Source organism: Lagopus leucura, unplaced genomic scaffold (assembly GCF_019238085.1).
Source record: "Lagopus leucura isolate 7727_CA_CO unplaced genomic scaffold, USGS_WTPT01 Super-Scaffold_100054, whole genome shotgun sequence".
Taxonomy (NCBI): Eukaryota; Metazoa; Chordata; class Aves; order Galliformes; family Phasianidae; genus Lagopus; species Lagopus leucura.
Window position 1 is genome coordinate 39,443 of NW_024962300.1, and position 21,600 is coordinate 61,042.

General features: G+C 45.9%; 1 protein-coding gene across 3 annotated transcripts in view; it reads left to right on the top strand.

The window, feature by feature from the left end:
* The window catches only part of CTCF (CCCTC-binding factor), a 29,732-nt gene that overhangs the window by 1,783 nt on the left and 6,349 nt on the right, over window positions 1–21,600 (top strand). Inside the window, exons 1-8 of one of the 3 annotated variants that reach the window (XM_042886096.1) lie at window positions 453–602; window positions 2,592–2,730; window positions 15,068–15,857; window positions 16,503–16,673; window positions 17,518–17,651; window positions 18,788–18,908; window positions 19,712–19,861; window positions 21,433–21,593. In XM_042886096.1, the coding sequence (XP_042742030.1) occupies window positions 15,077–15,857; window positions 16,503–16,673; window positions 17,518–17,651; window positions 18,788–18,908; window positions 19,712–19,861; window positions 21,433–21,593 (1,518 nt within the window). In that variant the 5' untranslated portion in view covers window positions 453–602; window positions 2,592–2,730; window positions 15,068–15,076. Of the gene's footprint in view, window positions 1–452; window positions 603–2,591; window positions 2,731–15,067; window positions 15,858–16,502; window positions 16,674–17,517; window positions 17,652–18,787; window positions 18,909–19,711; window positions 19,862–21,432; window positions 21,594–21,600 lie in introns of those variants that run through there. The other 2 variants (XM_042886095.1, XM_042886097.1) reach the window with 2 other exon arrangements.

Genomic DNA, 21,600 nt, shown 5'->3' on the forward strand with positions numbered 1-21,600 from the left:
ACACCTCCAGGGATGGACGGGGCATCCACAGCCCCTTTGAGCAGCTGTTCCAGCACCTCACCACTCTCATAGTACAGAACTTCCTCCTGATATCCAACCTAAATCTTATGTCCCTGAACTTAAAACCATTTCCCCTGGGAGAGTCCCCGACCCTGAAGGTGTTCCAGAGCCATGGGAATATGGCACTAAGGGATGTGACGTGATCAGTGTGGGTGGATTGAGGTTGGACGTGGTGATCTTGGAGATTTTTTCCAACCTTAATGATTCTATGATTCTCATTCAGTATTAATATCTTCTGTATTTATAAGGAAGATGCCCAGAATGATTTCCTTAACGCTCGTGAAACTCCTTGCAGGATATTTTTGAGGCACGACGTCAGAGTTAAAAGGTGCAGGATTGCTGTACTCCCCAGTGGCCCTGCAGCTGAACTAACACGGCTCAGGGAGTTCGCTGAGCTGTCACCAGAGTGCTGAGCCTGCTGCAGCTTCTGCCCACGCCGTCAGCAAGGGAAAGAGCTAATCCAGGCACTGCTCCTGGTGCTGGCAGGCTGTGTCTTGGCTGTGAACTGCTGTGTGTGTTGCTACCAGGCTTTGTGGCTGCAGGTCAGTAGCTGCCTGATACTTCTGTCTAAAAAGGGCCAGATGCTGACCTGTGTTGTTTTGGGGCTTATTTAATATTTATCTAATTAATTTGTATACAATTAGTCACTTAAGGATTCCTTCTCTTGCCCGTAGTGCTTAATATCCTGCTTTTCTGCTAATGTTTTTGGCAGGGGGATGTGGAGCATTGCTGGGCTGATTGCTCTCTGAGAAGAGCCAGCGTGTTCCTTGGCCTTGTGCTCTGTACCTGGGCAGATTCATCCCTGCCCATGGCAGCAAGCTGTGGTCAGCTCCCCTGCTCCATCCTGCCACTTTTTGGTATGTTGGTTATTTCTGAGGGAAAAGCCAAATGCACTCAAAGCCATACCCTGTAATTTAGGCAGGGAGAGAACAAGGCCAAAGTTACTGTTACTGTGCAAATGAACGTGGGGCATCACAAGTACTGGAGATGTCAGCCCTGTCCCACTGTACGGAGGAAGGAGAAGCAAATGGCAAATTCCTTCCATGCTGCCGTTTTCTCCTGTCTGTGACTGCAAGGGGAGCTGTTTCCTGTAGCCAAGAGCCCACCAGGAAGCCATGCAGTGAGGTTCAGGGCTGCTTTCTCCTGCCCTTTGATTATATTCCTAAAAGCTTTGCGCAGTAACTGATTCTACCTTCTGGCTACTTTGTTTCTCTTACCTAGTCTTCAGCAGAGACTGAATGCTTGAGAGAGCAGCAGAGCATTGGGATCGCTGTGTGCTCCGTAAACCCTTACCCATGAGGAGCAGCCACGACTGCTATTTGTGCACATGGTGTCTCAGCCGCTGAGCTTCTGCTTCTGCTGTGGAGCTGGAAGAAAGCAGAGCTTGGGCTTGGAGCCTGTTGTAGTTGTGTTAACGTACTGAGCTGTGCTCAGCTGCAAGCCCTGTTGGTTGCTTTGGCAGGTTTGGATGCCTTGCACAGCCTGTTGGACCAACCCTTGGCACTTCAGTACAGCTTACACCTCCACTGCTCTGCAGTGCTACGTGACTTCTGAGCACAGATTTGTGAATTTCCCTTTGTTTATTGCTCAAAATTATATTTACTGCTCGTATAAATGTTCAGAACACTGTTCTTGTGGGATTGTTTTTTTATTTGCTGAAACTTAGAACCCTTCCTGTGTGGACTGTGACTCAAGATGTTGCTTTCTTTTTGTACCAAAGGATGCTTTCGTTTCAGGTAAAGCACTGCTCTGCTGTTCCTCCCACTCCAATAATCTGTCACTCTTCAGCAATTGTATGGCGTGTGCTCATTCATGCTTAATAAGTAAACCAAATAGCTGCTGGGCTCAGTGATCTCAGTATTTTTTTGGTTAACAAAGTAACCTTGAAAAGGAGAGTAGAGTACACAGGAGGTGGGCGGGGAGTTGTATTTTTCAGCTGCTGTTAATGTTCAGGTGCACTCAACAGTCCAGTCTTGATGTCTGATACAAACAGGAGTCTTACTCTACTATAAGAACTTGGGAGAGATCAAATCTTTGTCTTTCCAATATGGTTGTTAACGGGTGAAAATACAGAAATAGCACAGAGGCTGTGCTCAAGAAGCGTGCTGTTAACATGCATCACTCAGGAGACGGGTGATAGAATAGGAGCTTGGAGATCTGTTATTCAGCTGTCCCTACAGATGAGTGTGCAGATAATGCTGCATCTTGGCTGTGTTTAGCTGTGCTCTTTACATACGGGTCTGGTTTTATGGCCCCTCCCAGGTTTTGCTACTTTAGGGTGTATCTGCTGCCTCGGGAGTGCAGGCAGGGACTGCTGTGCTGCTGGGTGCTGTCCTTGCACCCTGCCAGCCTGCCCACATGGGTGCTGTTTTTATGAGGACTGAGCTGTCCTCATCTCTTTGTTCCCTGCCACATAAACAAACCCCTGAAGTTTCTAAAGCCACTCAAGTGTAAAGGCTGCATAAAGAGGCTGTGAACCGAATTCAGTTAATACTTAAAGTCTCATTTTACCTCTCTTCTTTTCTTCCCAGAATCTAAAAATTTACGTTGACTTCGTTGAATGCGTCAAATTCTAACAAAATGGAAGCCAAAGCACAGCATGAAATATACCTTTGTCTGTATTAATATGCATGAAGATTAGAAGCTTGTGTGTCTCTGAAACATCAGCAGGTAAAGCAGCTCTCTGTGAGCCAGAGGAGAAACAACATCTGTTATGTAATTGGACCAAGTTACTTTACCTTAATTGGGAAGTCATAGCTATGCTTATTCCCTCTAGAGGTATTTAGAAATAGGTTGCTGTTCTGAAAGCTTCTATTTTAAAAAGCAGAGGGATTTCAGAAGTATGTTGGGATGGGAGAGAGGTGCTTGTCTTGGCCAGCAGATTTCTTCCCACTTGGATCGCTGGAGCATCCCTGGCTGTAGCAGGAAGGAGCAGTGGATAGGTGAAGCACTTTGGAATAGCAGAGAAATTGCAGGGCGTTGGAGAAATGCTGATGTGTTGGCATGAAAGGAGGTGGAGTGGGTGAGTGTGGTGCCCAGTGGTGGAGTGCAGAGTGGAGGCACAGGAGCCCCCTTCCTTTCTGACCAGCTTTGCTTGGTGATTATGTGCATGTAATAGTTCAGATGAATGCCAACTCTCCCTTTTGTTAATGAAAGAAACATGCAATCCATCCCTGTAAATAAGGCTGTGAGGAAACCAAAGCTTGGTAAGTTTTCAATTTGACTTTAGTAAACATATCTTGAGAACCTTACAAAATGAAAACTGGTACACAGAATCAGTGGGGAAAAAAAATCAGCTGTCCAATTTGGGATAGTTGAGGAATAGTCCAGGGCTGGGTGGGACGGAAGAGTTTCCGGGGAGGTTCAGCAAAAGCTGATCCTTGTCACGGTTTTCCATTACTGCTTCTTGTTAGTACAGAATGTCCAGTTTGAAACTTACGTGTGATCAGATGGTGATTGATGGCGTGGCAGAGGGCGATAAGGCGGCGTCGTGGCTGCGAGGCAGAGCAGAAGTGCTCCAAGTGGGTGCCAAGGCTGCGGCGTGTAAAAGCGCACGGCAACGCCGTGAGTGTGAATGGAGACAAATGGCATCCTGGAACGCAGCAGCAGAGCTGTGTTTTGGGAGTTCAGTGGATAAACAGCTTAAATGTGCATTTCCAAGGTGATGCTGTGGCAGAGAAGCTAATGGAGTTGTCAGGTGCCTTAATAGAGGGAGCAGAGCTAGCATTCTTACCTGTGAGGTGAAGTCATTACCAAGACACAGAGTATAGCTCTGCTGTCAGCACTTAAAGCAAAGCTAAGGAAAAAGGTACTGAACTGCAAAGGGAAATAAACTCCCAGGGAGCTAGGAAATAGTGCTGTGCAGTGACACGGTGCTTCAGCGTGCTGCTTCTGAGCAAAACCCAGAGGTGGCTTGGTTGGTCCTCTGATATCCCTGCTTTGTCTTGCCAGGGAGATCAGCGAGCTGCTTTAATCTTGCTGACATGCACAAACAAGAGTTTGTAGGCAGATAAATTCAGTGCACAAGATGTAAGTTGCTTTCACAGAGGAGGTGATGAACCTTTGGGTCACATGATAGGAAGAACAGTGGTGATTTCTCCGTTTCTAAATGTCTGCATTGGGATCGTGGAAAAAAAAAAAATACTGGAAATTATTTCGGTACAGAAAGGAAGAGTAAACAACAGGTAATAATTTCGTGTTATGACGATGGGTCGTGTCTAGAGGCTTGAGTATTTGACTTTCTGAGCTCTCCTGTGTTATGGTTAGCACATGACAGCAGGCTGAGCATCTCCACGTGGAGAAGGCTGTCATCTCAAAGTGCTTTCCCTATCTTACATTAAGAAGATGGGAATGGGCAGAAGTTAGCTTGAATCAGCTGCAGAGCAAACTTGAAAATAACCCATGTGGTCTTCTGGCTGGTAGTTTCAGTGCTTCTGAAGCTTGAATTTGGCAGTCCGAGTTTCCTGGCTGTTTGCAGGAGGCCAAGTAGGGTAATTCAAGAAAACAAATGGTTTTCAGTTTTGTGGTTTGTTGGTGTGGGTTTGTTTTGTTTTGTTTTCAGGATCCAGTGTGTGTGCAGTGATAGCTGTTCTGCAGCGTGGCTTCTAGCTCCTGGCCAGCTTTTTAGGTGGACACAGGGAGTCCTGTGGTGAGCCTGCAGTTGGTAGGAGAAAGAAACAGAGAAAATACACCCCAGCTGATGGAGATTTTGCAGGGTGCTATGGAGAAAGTGGGTCTGAAAGGCATCTGCAGGTCCAGAGGCTGAGATCCCTGATCCAGACAGGGCCGAGGGTACAGCTGCAGGCAGCTCTGGTGCTCTCCCTGTGTGCTGTTTCCTGCTTGAGCTTTGGGAGAACAGACTAGTGGATTAGATGGGCATTGATCCTACTCTGTAGAGCATTGCTCCTGTTGGAGAAAGCTGTCATCAGCAGGTTGAAAAATTCCCTGCCAGTGAGCTTACAGCTCTTGCTGTGTTGGGAATAACACCAAAGAATTTGGAGAAGTAGGAACACTGGTTTTCCTGGCAAATTCTTTTCCACCAGGACCTTCTGCTTGTGTGCATTGCCAGGCAATCAGTTGGTTTGCACGCAGCTACGTACACACATCCCACAGGCAGGTGGGGAGCAGCTAGGTGGAAGTGGAACAGCTTTTGTGGAACTCAGTAAGTGCCTCAATAAATCGTGGGGGAAAAAAACCCAGAGGCTTTCTGAAAAGGTCATTTAGATGACAAGTACTGATCAGAGCATTTGGATATTGGTAAGCATTTTTTTACTCTGCTGAAGCAGACCAGTAAATGTTACTGTATGTTTAATATCACTGTGAAAGGAATCAAATTCTCCTGTTTATAAAGAAATAAACATCACTGCTCTGGACTGGATCCTAGGGGAGCTTTCCACTGCCATGGAACCAACAGCAACTTTTGGCAGGTTTCTTCATCTTCTCATATAGCTTCTCCATCTAGTAGTGTTTGGTTTCTAAAGCTGTCACCTTCTAACCAATTCCAAACAGGGATTTTAAAACGGAAAAGAAAAAAGGAAATGGTACTGAATTAAAATTGCCCCTAAATTGGGGTGTACCTACTTGTCTTAGTAGTTTAAAATGGTGGCTTTCTTTTATGCGCTAGGCTGTTTGCATGGGGATGCCTGCTGAGTATGTAACTCACTATGTGCAATTTCTCATCTTTAAGGGGAGATTTATTGATTCTTGTGCTTGTGTTGAATGCACAAAAGGTGCACACTGGTTACTTGACCCTTGCCTGGCTTCTATGTTAATGTACTCCTTCCTGCTCAGCGGTGGCTGCTGTTGATTCCTACCTGCTCTGCTGGCCCTTGTGGCTGCTGGAGTGCTATGTGAGCCCACAGGAGTTGATGCTTGGTTCCTGTTGTGTGCATGGAAGTAGTTTTGTCCTCCTGAAGCAGCTGTAAGCAAGGAGGTGGCGCTGGGTGTTTGTCCTGCCCTGTTCACAGACCAGCTCCCACTGGTTCCTCTGTCCCAGCTGGTCAGCATGGTGTGGTGGCGCCCATTAAAGCTTCGTGTCCCAGAGCTGCCTCTTCAGATGGGCTCTCACAGCCTCCCCCACCACTGGAGACACAAACTCGTTATGGTTCTGCAGAGGAGTGCATGTGGTAGCCCTCGTTTCTTCCAAGTTTCTTCTTTTTTCTTTATCAGTTTGGATTTACTCATCTCAGCCTTGGGTTTTCTCTGGCAAATTGGCAATTTCCACCTTTTCTATCTGAGCTTTTCTCTGATGTTGGTGTTTGTGCAGCCCTTCTTTGACTTGGTATCACTCACACATGATTCTTTTTATCTCCTGAATGTTGATACAGTGATTCTGTGCTCTGGCAGTGCTGTTTTCTTCAATTAAAATGGAGAGGTTTCAAATATTCTTCCCTCAGAAAGTGCAGGTCGCTAGCAAATTGCTCAGAGTGGCAGTGCTTCTCCACATTAAAAGTACACTGAAAACTGGTTGATGTTTGACATCTTGCACGCGTATTCCTGGTCCCCTAGAAGGTGCGTGGACAGCAGTGCTGAGACCAACAAATCTGTCTTCAGAGCAGTCCAGCTGTAACTGCATGCATGAAAAGCAGCTCATTAGATTTGAAGTTTGTTCATCCTTAATCTTACATATTCTCCTGCTGGAAAATGACAAAACAGTTTATGTTGGAAGGGATCTCTGGAGGTACAAGCCCTGGCTCAGACAGGGCTGACTATCACATTAAATGAGGATGTTTAAGGTTGTATCTAACAAATATTTTCAGTATCCAGAAGATAAGTCTTCTGTATCTCTGAGCAGCCTGTTCCAGCGTTTGGCCTCCAAGCATGTGGTTTTGTCTCCCTGCCCTCTGTTAAGGCAGCAGTACAACCTCTCCTTTGCCTTCCCACAGCTGCATTGGCTTGCACACAGCGTCCTGCCCCCAGACTGTCCCAGTGCTCCTGTGCAGGGCTAAAGGAGCTCAAAAATGGGCCCGTGGAGCAGCAACGTTTCCAGCTTGTCCTGTTTTCCTTCAAGCTTATCGTGCCTTACCTACGTGCCAGAAATCTGATTGGAAGGTAAATGCATGCAAGGCCAGAAAACATGCTGGTTCCTTTTCCAGTAAACAAGTGCAGGAGTGGCTTTTCTGCCCTCTGACATCACCATGGAGGGGATCTGAACAAGGATGCCTTCCTTTTCATAGCCTGTGCACTTGTGTTGCTGGAACACCTTGCTCCTTGGGCTGTGTGTTAGTAAGATGGTGTTTCTTGAGTGGTGTCTGAGCTGCCTGTCATAAAACCCCTTTGAAAACTCCTGTAACCTCTTTCCTGTCTGTGCCTTTTGGAAGGAGAAGGGCGGTGATCGTCCTTTCATTTACCAACCATTCTTATTTCTCAATTCAAATCTCACAGAAAGCAAAGCTGAAATAAAAGAGGTAAATAAAAGAGATGCTTTGGTTCGGTTCGGTTCGGTGGGCTCTGCTGCCCACTGTGTTGTGCCCAGTCCCAGGATGGGTAAGGTGATGCAGTTCCATGCAGGAGATGGTTGCTGTGCACCACCTGTCTTCCAGTGCTTCACTCTTCAGTTTATTTTGTACTAACTTACACGTTGTTAAGCTTCAGGAGATACCCATCTTTCCCTGTGGCCCTTCTGAGCATCCCTTTTTCTGGTCAATGTCTCCAGCTTAGGAGATTTTTATTGAGTGTTGACTAAAAGGAGATCAATTCTGAATACTTTGGAAGCTTGCTGTCACCAAACGTTCACAGCTCTCCCAAGCTTTATCAGCAGTCTTTGAAGCTGATAATTAAAAATAGACTTGTCAAGGAAAAACTGCAGCCAGAAGCCAGAGCTTTGTACTAAATAATAAACAGGAGAGCCAGGGGAAGAAAAAATACTGAAATTGGAAGGGCACAGTACTACTATGGAACTTAACACTGCTTGGCACGGGCTAATAGCACATGCCTGGTTTTAGAAGGCTTTCTGGGGGTTGCTTACTGTTTCCAGGGATGTTAGCATGTATGCACACTAAGGACTGAACAGGATTACTGGTAAGGAGTGATGTGCTGGCCTCTAGATGCTTCAGTTGTGTAAAAGTGAGTATTTTAAGCTCTTAATTGATGAGGGTGCTGGAGCCTCACAACTTTCCAACTAGCTGAGGCTGTTCTTCTGCAGAATGATGAGGTTGGAAGCGTGTTAAAGCTAGCTCTGTTGCTTTATTAATAGTGTTGACTGCATTGACTGTGTAACGGGTTATACGTGGTGTGATTTACACCCCAGTGCCAATAACAATTATGTTTGTCGTGTGATTTGGTATTGCACAGTGCAGGATGACATGGACACCTGAAGTAGACGTGACCAGCTCCAAAATGTCATGCAGCACTCTCAGCTTGATGCTAGGTCTACGCAGTTCTTGGTTGTAAGGACTTAAAATGCTGAAGGGTTTGAGAAGAGGTAGAGAGAGGAGTGTGTAAAAGAAGGTCATTCTTCCTGGTAAGAACACGAAAGCTGATGGAAGTACTCTGTGGGTTTTGTTTAAGGCTTGTTGAAAAAGTGAAGGAGTCCTCAAGCAGTCACAGTGCTGTTTTTAGTGGTAGGGCACTACACGTTTCCCATTTAAAAAGCATTAAACATCCAAATAGTGTTTTTTTTTTCCCCCCTCCCTCTCCTTCCTTTGTCTTCTGTGTAGTTGTACTGTTCCTACTCATTTATTCTGTTCCAGAGAGCATTCTGACATCAAGCTGCATGAAGAATAGCCAGTATGAGGAGGACAGATCAGTCCAGGCAGAAGTGCAGAAGCATCGAGAACATAAGTGTGAATGAAGGGGTTTCAGTGTGTGCTCTGTATTCCATGCTGAGGCACTGGCTTCTTGAGCACTCCAAGGTAGCACTGTTAGGAAGAATCCCTCTAGCTGTGCTTCTCTTTTGCTTTGCTGGTGTTTGGTCACACCAGAGACCTGGTCTGCATGGAAATAAGTTGTTTGTTTGGCTACATGAGCTCTGGCCTCATTTCCTGACCAAGCTGCAGTCTTGGAAATCCTTGTGTTGGCACAAGGAGTAGTTGAGGTGATGTGGGTGGGAATGAGCAGGCAGTTAAAGGCAAGGATGGCGTTGGCAGCATGAGCCCAAGTGCTTGGAAAATGAGGCTTTAGTCCTGGTGGAAAAGTTTGTTGCTGTTTGGTTTTTATTTTCCCCTCCAAAGCTGAGTGCCTTTACAGAATTTTCATCTGCTTCGAAATCCGATTGAAATGACATTCCTAGGGCTTGGTCTGTCGGAATGTCCAGGTGGATTAAACAGCTCAAAACTCCATCGTGAGGGCCGCTGCCCAGGGTTAATGTGGGCTTGGTTCTGTCTGTGTCTGTTCCAGCACTTACTGATGCAGAGTAACTTTCCTGAGATCTGTGATTCAAGAGTAAGGGTGACTTAATTTGGGCTACAGGCATTTGTCTTGTCCACCGCCCTCGTGCCATCCGTGTTCCCAGAACTCCTGGAATTTCCTGTCTCTGCTGGAAGAATGGCAAACTACACCTTTCCAGCTGACAGCCTGACATTAAACCAGCTGGCACCGACTTTGGTTTTCCTTAATGCATCAGGGTGTAATTTGTGAGGTGATTAGCAGTTACAGCATCAGAGCTGTTCATGGGGCAGGAAGCACAGTACCATCCCAGGGATGAGCACTGCCTGCTGTGATTTGAAACCCAAATTGGGCAGGGCATCACTACTTAGTGTTTGTGCAGAGATGAAAGCAAGCAAGAGCTGGTGCCCAAAAGCTTGTTCATGGGTGGTACTTCATCTAGATAAAGCCCTGGAGGAAAACAAATTCCAAACACTTATACCTGGTTGTGAAGGCTCCAGACTGCTGCACTGCTCTCTTCCTGGTGTAGCAGTACCTGGAGTTGCTGTTCTGATGTCATGCAACACAGCATCAGGTAGCCATTGGTTTTTAAAGAAACACCTTTATTTGCTTTTTGCAGTTTGTTAGTATCCTGAATGAAAGCCTCAGTCATTGTGTGAAGGGCAAAATGACCACAAGTGCTTGTTAATTAAAACCATTAACCTCTTTCAAAATCTGCCTGCAGAATTAGGCTTTCCCTTTTGTGGCACTGGACTCCACGGGCTGTTTGGATTTGAAGGTAAAAATACATTGAGAGCAATGGCAAATTATTGTGGTTGTCCCAGTGATCTTTTTGTGAGCCCCTTCGTTGCTTTTACATTATGAAGAGCTATAAATGAGCCAAGCAGTGAGTTCTTCTCTGGCTGTTACTTTTAAATTGTAAATCTTTCCATATTTCACATTGGATAAAGTTGCATGTTTGTCTTTATGACCTGAACTGTCAGATTAGTAGAACAGAATACCTTTCTTAATGTATCAAAAAGGGAAACATCTCAAAAAAAAAAAATAAATCATGTTTTCCTTCTCTCACTGGAGTTGTCTGTAGGACCGAAGAACTGATGTCAGCTAGCGAGGCTATAGGAGCAGTTATTGGAAGAAATAAGAAAAAATAAAACCACTGTTAGCTAACAATGGAAGGAGAAATTAAGGAAGACTGGAACAAGGCTTGATTAAGAACAAGAAAATGTAATGAAGTTGTCCTAACTGCCTTCTTTTGATGCAGCCTACTTTCCTCATGAAGGCTCACCACATGAAGCTGAAGGAAGTTAGCTGCAGCCCAAGAGACTTGAATACACGTGGGAGTTATTGCCATAACTTCAGCAGTTTCCATGATTTCAACAATTCACTGTGTTCTCTTACACTTTCCTCTCTCTGGTAGGCCATGTCTTATTAAGGCATAGTCATCAGTGTGGGTTCTGGAAGGTCTGTGAATCAGTGGTGTGTGCTACTCACCAAGTGGTGGTGGTGGCCAGAAGTTCTCCTCGCTTTGCATCATCATCTCCTGAGGCACAGTGAGTGTTCAGAAGAGCTCTGGTGAAATCCCTGAATGCTTTCATGTGTTCAGGACGTTTGGAGATGTTGTCTGTAGAGGCCTTGAGTTAGCTGTAGTGCTTGGAATGCACTGTAAGCCTAATTCATTTCCCACAGTGCTGCTGAACGACCTGCATCCAAGGGAGATGGGCTGACTTTGCTATGGAGGATTTAATAGGGCAAAAAGGTAAAAATCTGGATAACATCTGGATGAAAACATGCTGCCTTCACATAAGCAGGAGTGACAGGTAACTTTGGTTCACAGTCGGCAACTAGCTGTGTGAAATAGTGTGTGGTTTTGATCACAGCTGAATGCTGTTGGTCGCAGAGAGGAAGGTGCCCACAAACTGGCTGCGACCTGTGGGATTGCGTGATAAGATTGAGAGGAAGCAGTTTCACTCTTAGGCTCGCTCAGTGGATGGCAGAATGGCACAGAGTGCAGGGCCACAGCTCAGTGCAGCCACCTGGCTTCAGGGACACAAAGCTCCTGCTGCTTGAAGTGCTGGCACTGTTACCCTACCTCTGTGTCTGCCCAAGCGTTCGTGGGGGGGAATCACATCAGGAATTGTGTGTTCTATCGTAATTAACCATTTCTTCCTCTGTTAGTTTTCAGCTGGAGTGAGTTATTGATGGTGTTCGTTATGCAGGTGGGTGTATTATTCTGTCAATGCAAAGAAGGGAATGGCAAAGCAGAGGTGAGAGCAGCTCATTCAGCAGCAGTATGGTGTTTTCCTTCTTGAAGTGATTGTGCAACATTGTGCAAGTTCAGAATCTTGTCTCCTGTCTGGTTAATGGCAGTAAGGGTGGTTTCCTCTGGATGGTAATTTGGCATAGGCATCCACTTATATGCTTTGAGTCGTTCCCTGGAAGAATGTGCTTTTCTCCCTGCCCTGTTAGGGAGGCCAGCCTTCAGCACAGACAGCTTGGCTGGGTAGCAGCCATAGGACTGCAGGCACCATCAGAGCTGTCTGCCCACACCCAGTCCCTTTGTGGGTCAGTACTTAGGGAAACCATCCTTCCATGGCTTTACACTGGTAGCCCTTTACTTCAGCTGTGGCTCTTTATGCATTTCATAGCTTTCTCACATTGAAAGGCTGCTTTTTATACACAGAAAAGACATAAGCATAGGTTGGCCAGGTTGGATGGGGCCCTGGGCAGCCTGCTCTGGTATTAAATATGGAGGTTGGTGGCCCTGCCTGGGGCAGGGGGGCTGGAGCTTCGTGCTCCTTGAGGTCCCTTCCAACCCAAGCCATTCTGTGATTCTGTGAAGTTGGTGTTTTTCTTTTTGCTTATTCTCTATGAAATGGTAAACATATTTCTGAGAGTAGTTGCTTAATAGTGAATCAATGGGAGTGCCTTTGAAAAAGATAATTAAAGCTGTAATAGATGTTTATCAAGTAGCAGGTTTGATTTTATTTTCTTTTAATGCTTTCAGTGCCAGTGTTCTGGATGGCAAGAAAGAAATGAAAGCAGCTGGAAATGGTTGTAGCACTCATAACCAGTGGATATGGGATTTAATGCAGCAGGCAAACCAAAGTTCTGTTTCCAGCATGAGAGAATTCCTTGATAAACCAAAGTTCCCAATTTCTCAGGCATGCCAGCTTTCCTACCATCAGCAGCTGTGATAGCACTGTGAAAGCAGCCTGTCTCAAGCTGTATCAAGTAGCATGACATTTGATAGGCTTACCTTCAGTAGAAGAAAAAGTTGGTTCCCTCTTCCACCCCGTTCTTAATTCAACACAGCTTTAAGCCTTTGCATGTGTTTCATTTATGATCGAATGCTTAAGCATATCTGCCCCTATTCATCTTTTATGTTTCTCTGAGCAATTAGCAACAAATGAACGAGAGTTTCCTATGAAATTTCAGTCCTTGTGTATATAATCTGAGCTCTGGTTGAACTCTCAGCTCTTTGTACCGCTTCCCTTGCTGTGTGAGGATTTCTTGGGTTTGAGTGCCACACTGTGGAGAGCAGGAATTGGCATACACAGCAATGGAGAGCGTGAGGCTGTGGGAGGAGGTAGCTCCTGCACCCAGTTCGTATTCTGGATTTGCTGCCTGTGTCTTTCTGTTGATAAACCTAGGAATCTTGGTGATTATGGCACTGTTGTGCAAACTAAAGATGGGCAGTAGTGAGGAAGCAGTAAATGTTGGCCAGCTGTAGCATCTTAATAGAAGCAGAGCTAGGATAGCCTGTGTTTAATGCACTTGGGCTGGCTGGGATTACATTTCTCTCAAGCAACCTTTTGATTTCTTTCTTTGAAATAAGCTGCCAACTTTTACCAGATGCATACCCTGATTTATTTCTGCTTGTTTCAATTTTTTAGGTAGGCAACTCGTTTAATTACTAAAACAGGGTCTGTTCTGTAGGCATCCCCGTTTCTCACCCAGTGAGTTGGGCTATGGCAGCACAGCTCACTGGTGTGTGGTGCTGTGTCTCATTTAGAGTCTGTTGAGGGCATGTGTGTCAAGAGCTCTACAGTGAGAGATGCTGAGCAGTGCCCATCTGTGGGGTGGGAGACAGAGCAGGGGTGGCTCAGGTGAATGGCAGCATACTCCTGCAGTTGTGTGTGTCCTTTGGCTGAAGTCTCGCTCACCAAAGCAGCAGCCTGCCTTCCTAAGCTGGTAAACATTCCTGACACCATAAGCAGCATGCTGGAGTCTTTGGATGCTTACTGGGGACACAGGGGCAACCTGGTGTGTGACCAAGGGGTGCTGCTCCCTCCCACCCATGGAGCTCTTGCTGTGCAGCGTCTGGGAGCTCACTCCTAGGTGCATTTACAGGTTTATTGCCAACTCGAATGATGCAGTTATTAAAGAGAGCCTTAGGAGAGCCCCACCTGGACTGCTGGGAACTGGCTGTGCTAGTGTCAGAGCTGCTGACCTCTGCTTTGTTCCATCAAGTGGAACTGCTAGTTCTGCAGATGGGCTTGTGCCATTTTTTTCCTCATCTGCAGTCTTGTTACCTCCCACCCAATTTATCACGTTCTTTTCTTTAGCTCTGTCCTCCCTTCCTTTGGGAGGATGGAAAAAGTGAAACCTAAAGAGGTTTCTCCTCACACTTGAGATCATTGAAAGGCCATTTGCTCTGATGGTTTCACCCTTACCAGAGGGCAGGGAGCAGAGCACTGTTCCTGTGGCTGCTGCCTGGCGTTCAGCTCTCGCATCATCTTGTGTGCTTCAGCCATGCGTCTGGATGAGCTGGATGCTGATGGGTGGTAAAGGAAGAGGGCAGCATCCCTACAGGGAGGCACTTTGGGGCCATATGGCAGCATCTCTGGGTGGCTGATCCCCCCTGGAGACCACTGCTGCTCCTGGGAAGCAATATAAATAATGAGACCACGAGGATGTGGGTGTCCCCAGTGGGAGCGGCATTGTTCTGGCATCTCTGCTCCGAACCACCATCCCTCACACTGAAGTGAAGCTAGAGCTGGGCATGCTGTGCTCATCCTGCCCGAGGAGGGCACTGTGCTCTCATTCAAGATGGGAGCCCTGCATTGCTCACAGGAAACAGGCCTCGCTGCCTGGAGCCTTTTTACTTCCTCAGCAGGCACGGTATGAGAAACTTAAGCATATATAGAAAACAAGTAAGAATATAGTTGGAGGAATTTCTAACCGTATGAACTGAAGTCTTCATTCTTAGTCCTTTTTCCTCCTGAAAAAGCTTTGCAGTTCTCAAGCTTAATGCTTCATGTCAGCTCTTTGCCTGTGACAGTACATTACTTTTGTGTCTTTCACACGTATAGCCAAAGACAGACTCTGGTATTACTAATCTAAATGAAGTGAAATCCTAAAGAGGCTCAGTAGAGAGTGAAATTGCAGTAGATCTTGCCTGTGGGATTTGCAGTTCTTAAGAATCGAGACTGCATCTCATGTAATACTTCTTGCTTTCCAAATAACTGGTGGGGGTGTCTCGCTGCGGGCAGCATCCTGGGTTGCCTTGGTTTATGGTGGCAGGAGGCAGGTAAGGAGAAATCCTTTCAGCTCTCAGTCGGTCTGCTGGACATAAGAGCATTGCAGCGCCTCGCTTAGGCCGTTTGCCTTTCAGGAAGGTTGGTGCAGCTGTTAAAAGGCACCGGGTGACTCCCGACGCTCATTCTTTTGTATTTTCCAACAGGGAGGTGAAATGGAAGGTGAAGCAGTCGAAGCCATTGTGGAGGAATCTGAAACTTTTATTAAGGGGAAAGAGCGGAAAACCTATCAGAGACGCCGCGAGGGAGGGCAGGAGGACGAGGCTTGTCACATAGCTCCCAACCAGGCAGACGGAGGGGAGGTGGTGCAGGATGTCAACAGCGGCGTGCAGATGGTGATGATGGAGCAGCTGGATCCAACTCTTCTTCAGATGAAGACTGAAGTAATGGAAGGTGCCGTGCCTCAGGAAACGGAGGCTACGGTGGATGACACGCAGATCATAACGCTTCAGGTTGTTAATATGGAAGAGCAGCCTATAAACCTTGGTGAGCTTCAGCTGGTCCAAGTACCTGTTCCAGTGACTGTACCCGTTGCCACCACATCTGTGGAAGAACTTCAGGGAGCTTATGAAAACGAGGTTTCCAAAGGAGGCCTGCAGGAGGGAGAGCCCATGATCTGTCACACCCTGCCTTTACCAGAAGGCTTCCAGGTCGTGAAGGTGGGTGCTAATGGAGAGGTGGAGACACTGGAACAAGGGGAACTTCAGCCACAAGAAGATCCCAATTGGCAAAAAGATCCAGACTATCAGCCACCAGCCAAAAAAACAAAGAAAAACAAAAAGAGTAAGCTTCGCTACACCGAGGAGGGCAAGGATGTGGATGTCTCTGTGTATGACTTCGAGGAGGAGCAGCAGGAGGGTTTATTGTCTGAGGTCAATGCAGAGAAGGTGGTGGGCAACATGAAGCCACCTAAACCAACAAAAATTAAAAAGAAAGGTAAGCTGTGAGTGCGTTTTGAAAATGCATCTGCTGGGGGGGGAGCCTTGCAGTATGGTTGTGGTGACTCAGTGGATGCAAGCAGGAATAAAGCAGGCATGCCAGTGACCCTTGCTGCCTCATTTAATAGCACTCAGTTCTGCTGTTTCTCGGGCACGTAGGCTGTAAAGGAGTTCATTTGCTTCAGTGTGATGCTGTGATATTAGTATGCCCATATATACAGTTGAAAAGATTCTGTTTTCTGCTCTAATACATATTTAAGACTTTGTGTCCGTGTTTTACATTAGGAACCAACAGTGCAGCTAGCTTTGTGATTTATTTTCTTTTTTAAACAAAGTGCTGGATAGGGTAAATGATGTAAAATACAGCAGTATGTACTTTCCTTTTGGGAAATTTAAACCTGTAAATTAAGGAACCCTTTTCAGTGTGGAGCAGGAACACTGAGTGCTGGCATAGGAATGGAAAATTCAAGCCAAACTAGTCACTGCCTGTGTTCCTAAGGATGTACAATTGGATGTAATGGTACAAGATTGCTTCTCGCATTAGCTAAACCTCCACGGTGTTTCCTTTTCCCTGCTGACCTATTATTGTGTTATGCAGTAGCCCACAGTACCCTTGAGTAAAGCTGATTTCCTTCATGGCTAGGTGTAAAGAAGACATTCCAGTGTGAACTGTGCAGTTACACTTGTCCACGCCGTTCCAACTTGGACCGCCACATGAAAAGCCACACTGATGAAAGACCACACAAGTGCCACCTCTGTGGCAGGGCATTTCGGACAGTCACGTTACTGAGGAACCACCTCAACACTCACACAGGTACCTCCTGCTTTTGCCTGCTTTGTTTGTGTGGGATTTGCTCTGCCTTTAGGACAAAAACAAGGTGATCTTTCTGATTCCAGTTACAAAACAAGCTAAGGAAGAATCTGTGCAGTGCTGCTGTCCCTTTCTCATGAATGCAGGTGTTCTCTGCCTGGCCAGGTCAGGTGCAAACCTCATCCATTCTATACACAGATTTTAAAAAGCCAGCCCTGGGCCCTGCAATTAGCTTAAACTTAAAAAAAAAAAATAATAATAATAATAAAATCCAGTTGTGTTGGACGTTTGTGGTTGTATCCTAAGCATTGTGTGGCCATTGCTTCTTGCAGAAAAGTAAGATGAAGAAAGAAGCTGGAGCTAAGAATGAGAGAATCGAAAGCAGAAGGGAGTGAGAGAGAGGGAAAAAGAAAGGGTTATAAGCTACATCAGTGTAACTTTCTGGTATGATCTGTAGAATCCTTCTATTGCTCTTACTTAAATTCTGGTGTACAAAGGTAATTAAACAGTGATGAAACTTAAATAATCCTCTTGTGACTTCTGCAGGAGACTCGAAAAAGCAATAGTTCGTATCCCTCGTTGCTCTGCCTGCCTGTGCCCACATCGTGCCTAGCTGAGCAGTGTGAGGTCTGTGAGTTACTGAGTGATGTGAGAGAATAAGGGAGTTTGCTTCCTTCTAGAAGGGATGTTCAGTCCCTAAGAAGGCCTTCAGTTCAGTATTTATGCAAAGGTCATATTTATGTTCCATTCAGCTCTCTAATCTTTGATACCACGCAAAAGATGGTGCCGTACTTTCTTCTGTTACTCCACCTGAATGCCTCCTTCCCTTTCTGCTGCCCACCCTCAGGTACTCGCCCTCACAAGTGCCCAGACTGTGACATGGCCTTTGTGACCAGCGGGGAGTTGGTGCGGCACCGCCGTTACAAACACACCCACGAGAAGCCCTTCAAATGCTCCATGTGTGACTATGCCAGTGTGGAGGTACGTCAGCTAGCTGGGGCTGAGGTGGTGTTGGGCTAAATGAATGGGTCTTTTAGAAGATGGAAGGAATTGTAGCGTGCTTCCGTGTTGAAGGAGGCAGCCCTCTCCTATGTGGGCCATGCATTTAGACCTCAGGTGCCCTGCAGTTCTAGGGCTGTGCATTTGACACGTTGGGATGCCTGCAGCCAAAATTAATGACCCTTTGCTTCAGTCCTGAAGCAAAAAGCAGCTTTGCTTATATCAAACGATTGTCTCATTTACTTCGGAGCGTGCAGGTTTGCTTGTATGCTCTATCCTGTGCAGGACTGTTACCTGTGCTTCAGGACAGCCTTAATATTGTGACAGAAATTACAGAGCATGGTAGGGAAAAGAAATCTGAGCTAGATGAGAGATGTGATTTAAAAAATGCAGTGTGTGCAATGGCAGGTCAGTGGGTTATGTTGAGTAGGGAGGTCAGTCTTTATCTCTGTGCTGTGACTTCAGTGCTGCGGTTTGAATGTCAAACTTGCAGTGATATTCATGGTACGAATTAAGACCAGATTTGTTTTAATGTGAGCTTGTGCTCCCTTGTGCAGACAGCAGTTCTCCATTTATGCAGCATGCTCATACTTGAGTAGAAAATGACTTGGTTCATGCCTTCTAGATAAAAGCAGGAGAGAAAGACATTTTCACCTTGTTGATTGTAGATCTAGAATTGTTTGTACCAAGTTGATCATCTCACTCGAAGTAACTTAGCAGAAAGCACCTTCTGGGGAGAAATAAATGGTGTGCAGGACACTACGCTACCTATTGTCCCCACCTCCAAAGTTCCTTGGGTGCTGGCTCTCCCAGAACACTTTCTTGTGCCTCTCTGAGGTAACTTCACATTTCAGCATCTCCTCAAATCAGTGAGGTGAGAATGAGGCTGTATATGAGTCTGCATTGAATGTGGAAACAGGCATCAAGCAAGGCTAGGAGCATCGTTGGGAAGTACAGTGGGAGGGGGAGGTTATGTGCAGCACGAGAATAGAATTGAAACGTGCTTGCTTGAGTTTGCTTTATTGGCAAGACAAAACAAAAATCAGTCACCTGAAATTCTCATCTGACTCGTTGTGCTTTCAGAAATCAGACCTGCTCATCTGCTTCTGTTCTTTCAGGTTAGCAAATTGAAACGCCACATTCGTTCTCACACTGGAGAGCGTCCGTTCCAGTGCAGCTTGTGCAGCTATGCCAGCAGGGATACCTACAAACTGAAGAGGCACATGAGGACCCACTCTGGTATTGTTGACACGTTTTGTTTTTTAATTTTGGTGGCTTCTGTGTTTTGGTGTCAGAGTGCTGAATGAAACCGGCGCTCTTAATTGGCAAAGTAAACGTTTATTTCGTGTAAAATCTTTATCACAGCTTGTAGCTGAAAAATATACACAGTAATTTATAAGCACCAGTAAATACATAAGCCAACAGGAATTACTACCCTGAGAAGGGAGCTTGGAGGATTCCAATTTCATTGTGAGGTAATAAAATACAGCCACTTGTAGAAAGCAGAGAAGAAATTTCTTCCCTTATTCGTGCTCCAGTTGAAGATGAGCCATTTTCAGTTTCGTGCTCAGCATGTTTGCAAAAGCATCTCATGCGTGTAGGGCATAGAGATCCTCAATTTTTTCTTTGATGGAAATAGCAATTGTGTTTAGCACAGAGTGTTGGCTGGAATGCCAGGTTGATTATATGGCTAAAATTGAAGCGGGCGGGAGAACTGCACTTGTAATTTGAGTTTATTGAGTAGTTTGAAGCTCTACCCCTCAGAAAATCTGCTTCTGCTTGCTGTTTTCTGGCAGCCTGCAGGTAGGTCCTCTCTGCACTTCCTGCAAGTAAGGGTGTTAATTAACTGCTGTGCTTAAAGAGTAGACTTGAGTTTCTTTGTAGAAAGATGCGTACAAGAACAAAAAGTTCTAGAGAAAGAGACACTGAGTTACTATTTCTGCCTTCTGTCTATTGCAAGTTTCTGAGAGCTTGGGGCTTCTTGGTTGGATTTTATTTCAGTAAAAGCACTTGTGCTATTTCTTTTCCTTCTGCTACCGTAGGAGAGAAGCCATATGAATGTTACATCTGCCATGCTCGCTTCACTCAAAGTGGTACCATGAAGATGCACATTCTGCAGAAGCACACGGAGAACGTGGCCAAATTTCACTGTCCTCACTGTGATACTGTGATAGCGAGAAAGAGTGACTTGGGTACGTACCTCAGAAATGTGCTCGTCTGTTGGAAGTGCTGCAGAAACCTTTTCCCTGAATTAGAGTTCATCTGACCCAAATGCTGACTACTTTTTAACCTAACAGTTCTGGTAACTGTACCCAGTGAAGCACAGGCTTAGACGTGGGGCTTGTAACATGTGCTTAGCTTCCCATGATTGCTGCAGACTGAGATTTTTCTGTTTCTTTTATGCATCCAGTGTAGGATGCATTCCAAGCATACAAGGCAAGTGATTTTCAGGCCCATAGGTGTGGACTGAAAGCACCTCTTAGACACGAGGCGTTTATTCAGACCAGCATGTGGATTAGGTCTGAGAAACCAAAGGTCAACTGACTTGACCTCCTGCATATTGGAGACCGTTAGTTTATCCACGTGTGTCTGCACCCAGCTAATGGGCTTGAATGTGAACAAATACTTTCGTTTTCCAGGAAGTGGAGCTGTGTGCTACAGACAGGATAGGAGAGACAGAATTGCCACAAAAGCCCTGAGTCCTTGCAGTAGAGAGTGTTATCTAGTGAGCAGTACCCAGTGATTCCAGCAGGCAAGCTCTCTGATGTACAAGAAGGTGAAAAATAATGTCAGCCCAGAGCAGCTGAGAGGGAAGAAGCCACCATTTGGCAGAACTTTCAGTCTGTAAGCAAAATACCAACCACATAATGGAAAGGCAGGCTGCTTTCCAATTAAAACGAATGAGGAGTGCCACAATGAGGGGTGGCAGCCAGCTGATGTCAGGTGCCTACCAGAGCAGTCGGAACTGATTTACACCACAGAAATAAAACCTGATGTTAGCAGTGAAGAATTTGTTCTTCTAGGAGCGTTTCAGTCCACAAGGGGCTGCTTTGTGCAGCTGTGATGTGCTCTCAGTTGGAGTGTTTTGAAGAAATGACTAAAACCTCTGTTGGGGATTATCTGCTGGTATCCCTATTGCCTTCTAGCCCTGTCACTCTGGCTTCTAATCCTGCAGAAAATCCTGTTTCTGAATGTTATTACCTGGCTTCTGACTGAATTCAGGCAATTCACAGTAGAGTAGTCTTAAGTGGCTTGTGAACTGTTTTACTTCTGTAATCTTTGTGTGTTGCATAAGCAGTGCTGGCAAAAAATCACATTGTGCTGTCCTCCAGGAGAGTCCTTGTGGATGTATGCTAACAGGAGCAGACCTGCTGTCCCTGCTGTCTGCTCTGTTTTGAGGCTAACGTCCATTGTCTGAAAAACCCATGTAAAGTGCTGCTTTTTTGCATATAATTTGTTGACTTAAATTATGCAGTGTAACATCGAACCCTTTATCACTAGGAAATGCACTGTGCCAAGAGATTGCTACCAATTGCTAAATGTGGAATCTTGTGGCAAAGCTTGGCAGAGACGTTTCTGCCTCTAAATCGTTCTGGTTGCTTTTATTTGTGAGTCTTACTTCTTTGGTAGAATTCTGAATCAATGGTTCGCTCTCCTGACTTGAACCCAAGAGCGCGTGGAGGGGAGTAGCGCTCAGGGCCGACGGGCTGGACTTGTCCTTGGAAAGCCATGGTGATGAAAGCCTGTGATTCTTTGCTCCTAGGTGTTCATTTGCGAAAGCAGCATTCCTACATTGAACAGGGCAAGAAGTGTCGCTACTGCGACGCTGTGTTCCACGAGCGCTATGCCCTCATCCAGCATCAAAAGTCTCACAAGAACGAGAAGCGCTTCAAGTGTGACCAGTGTGATTATGCGTGCAGGCAGGTAAGTT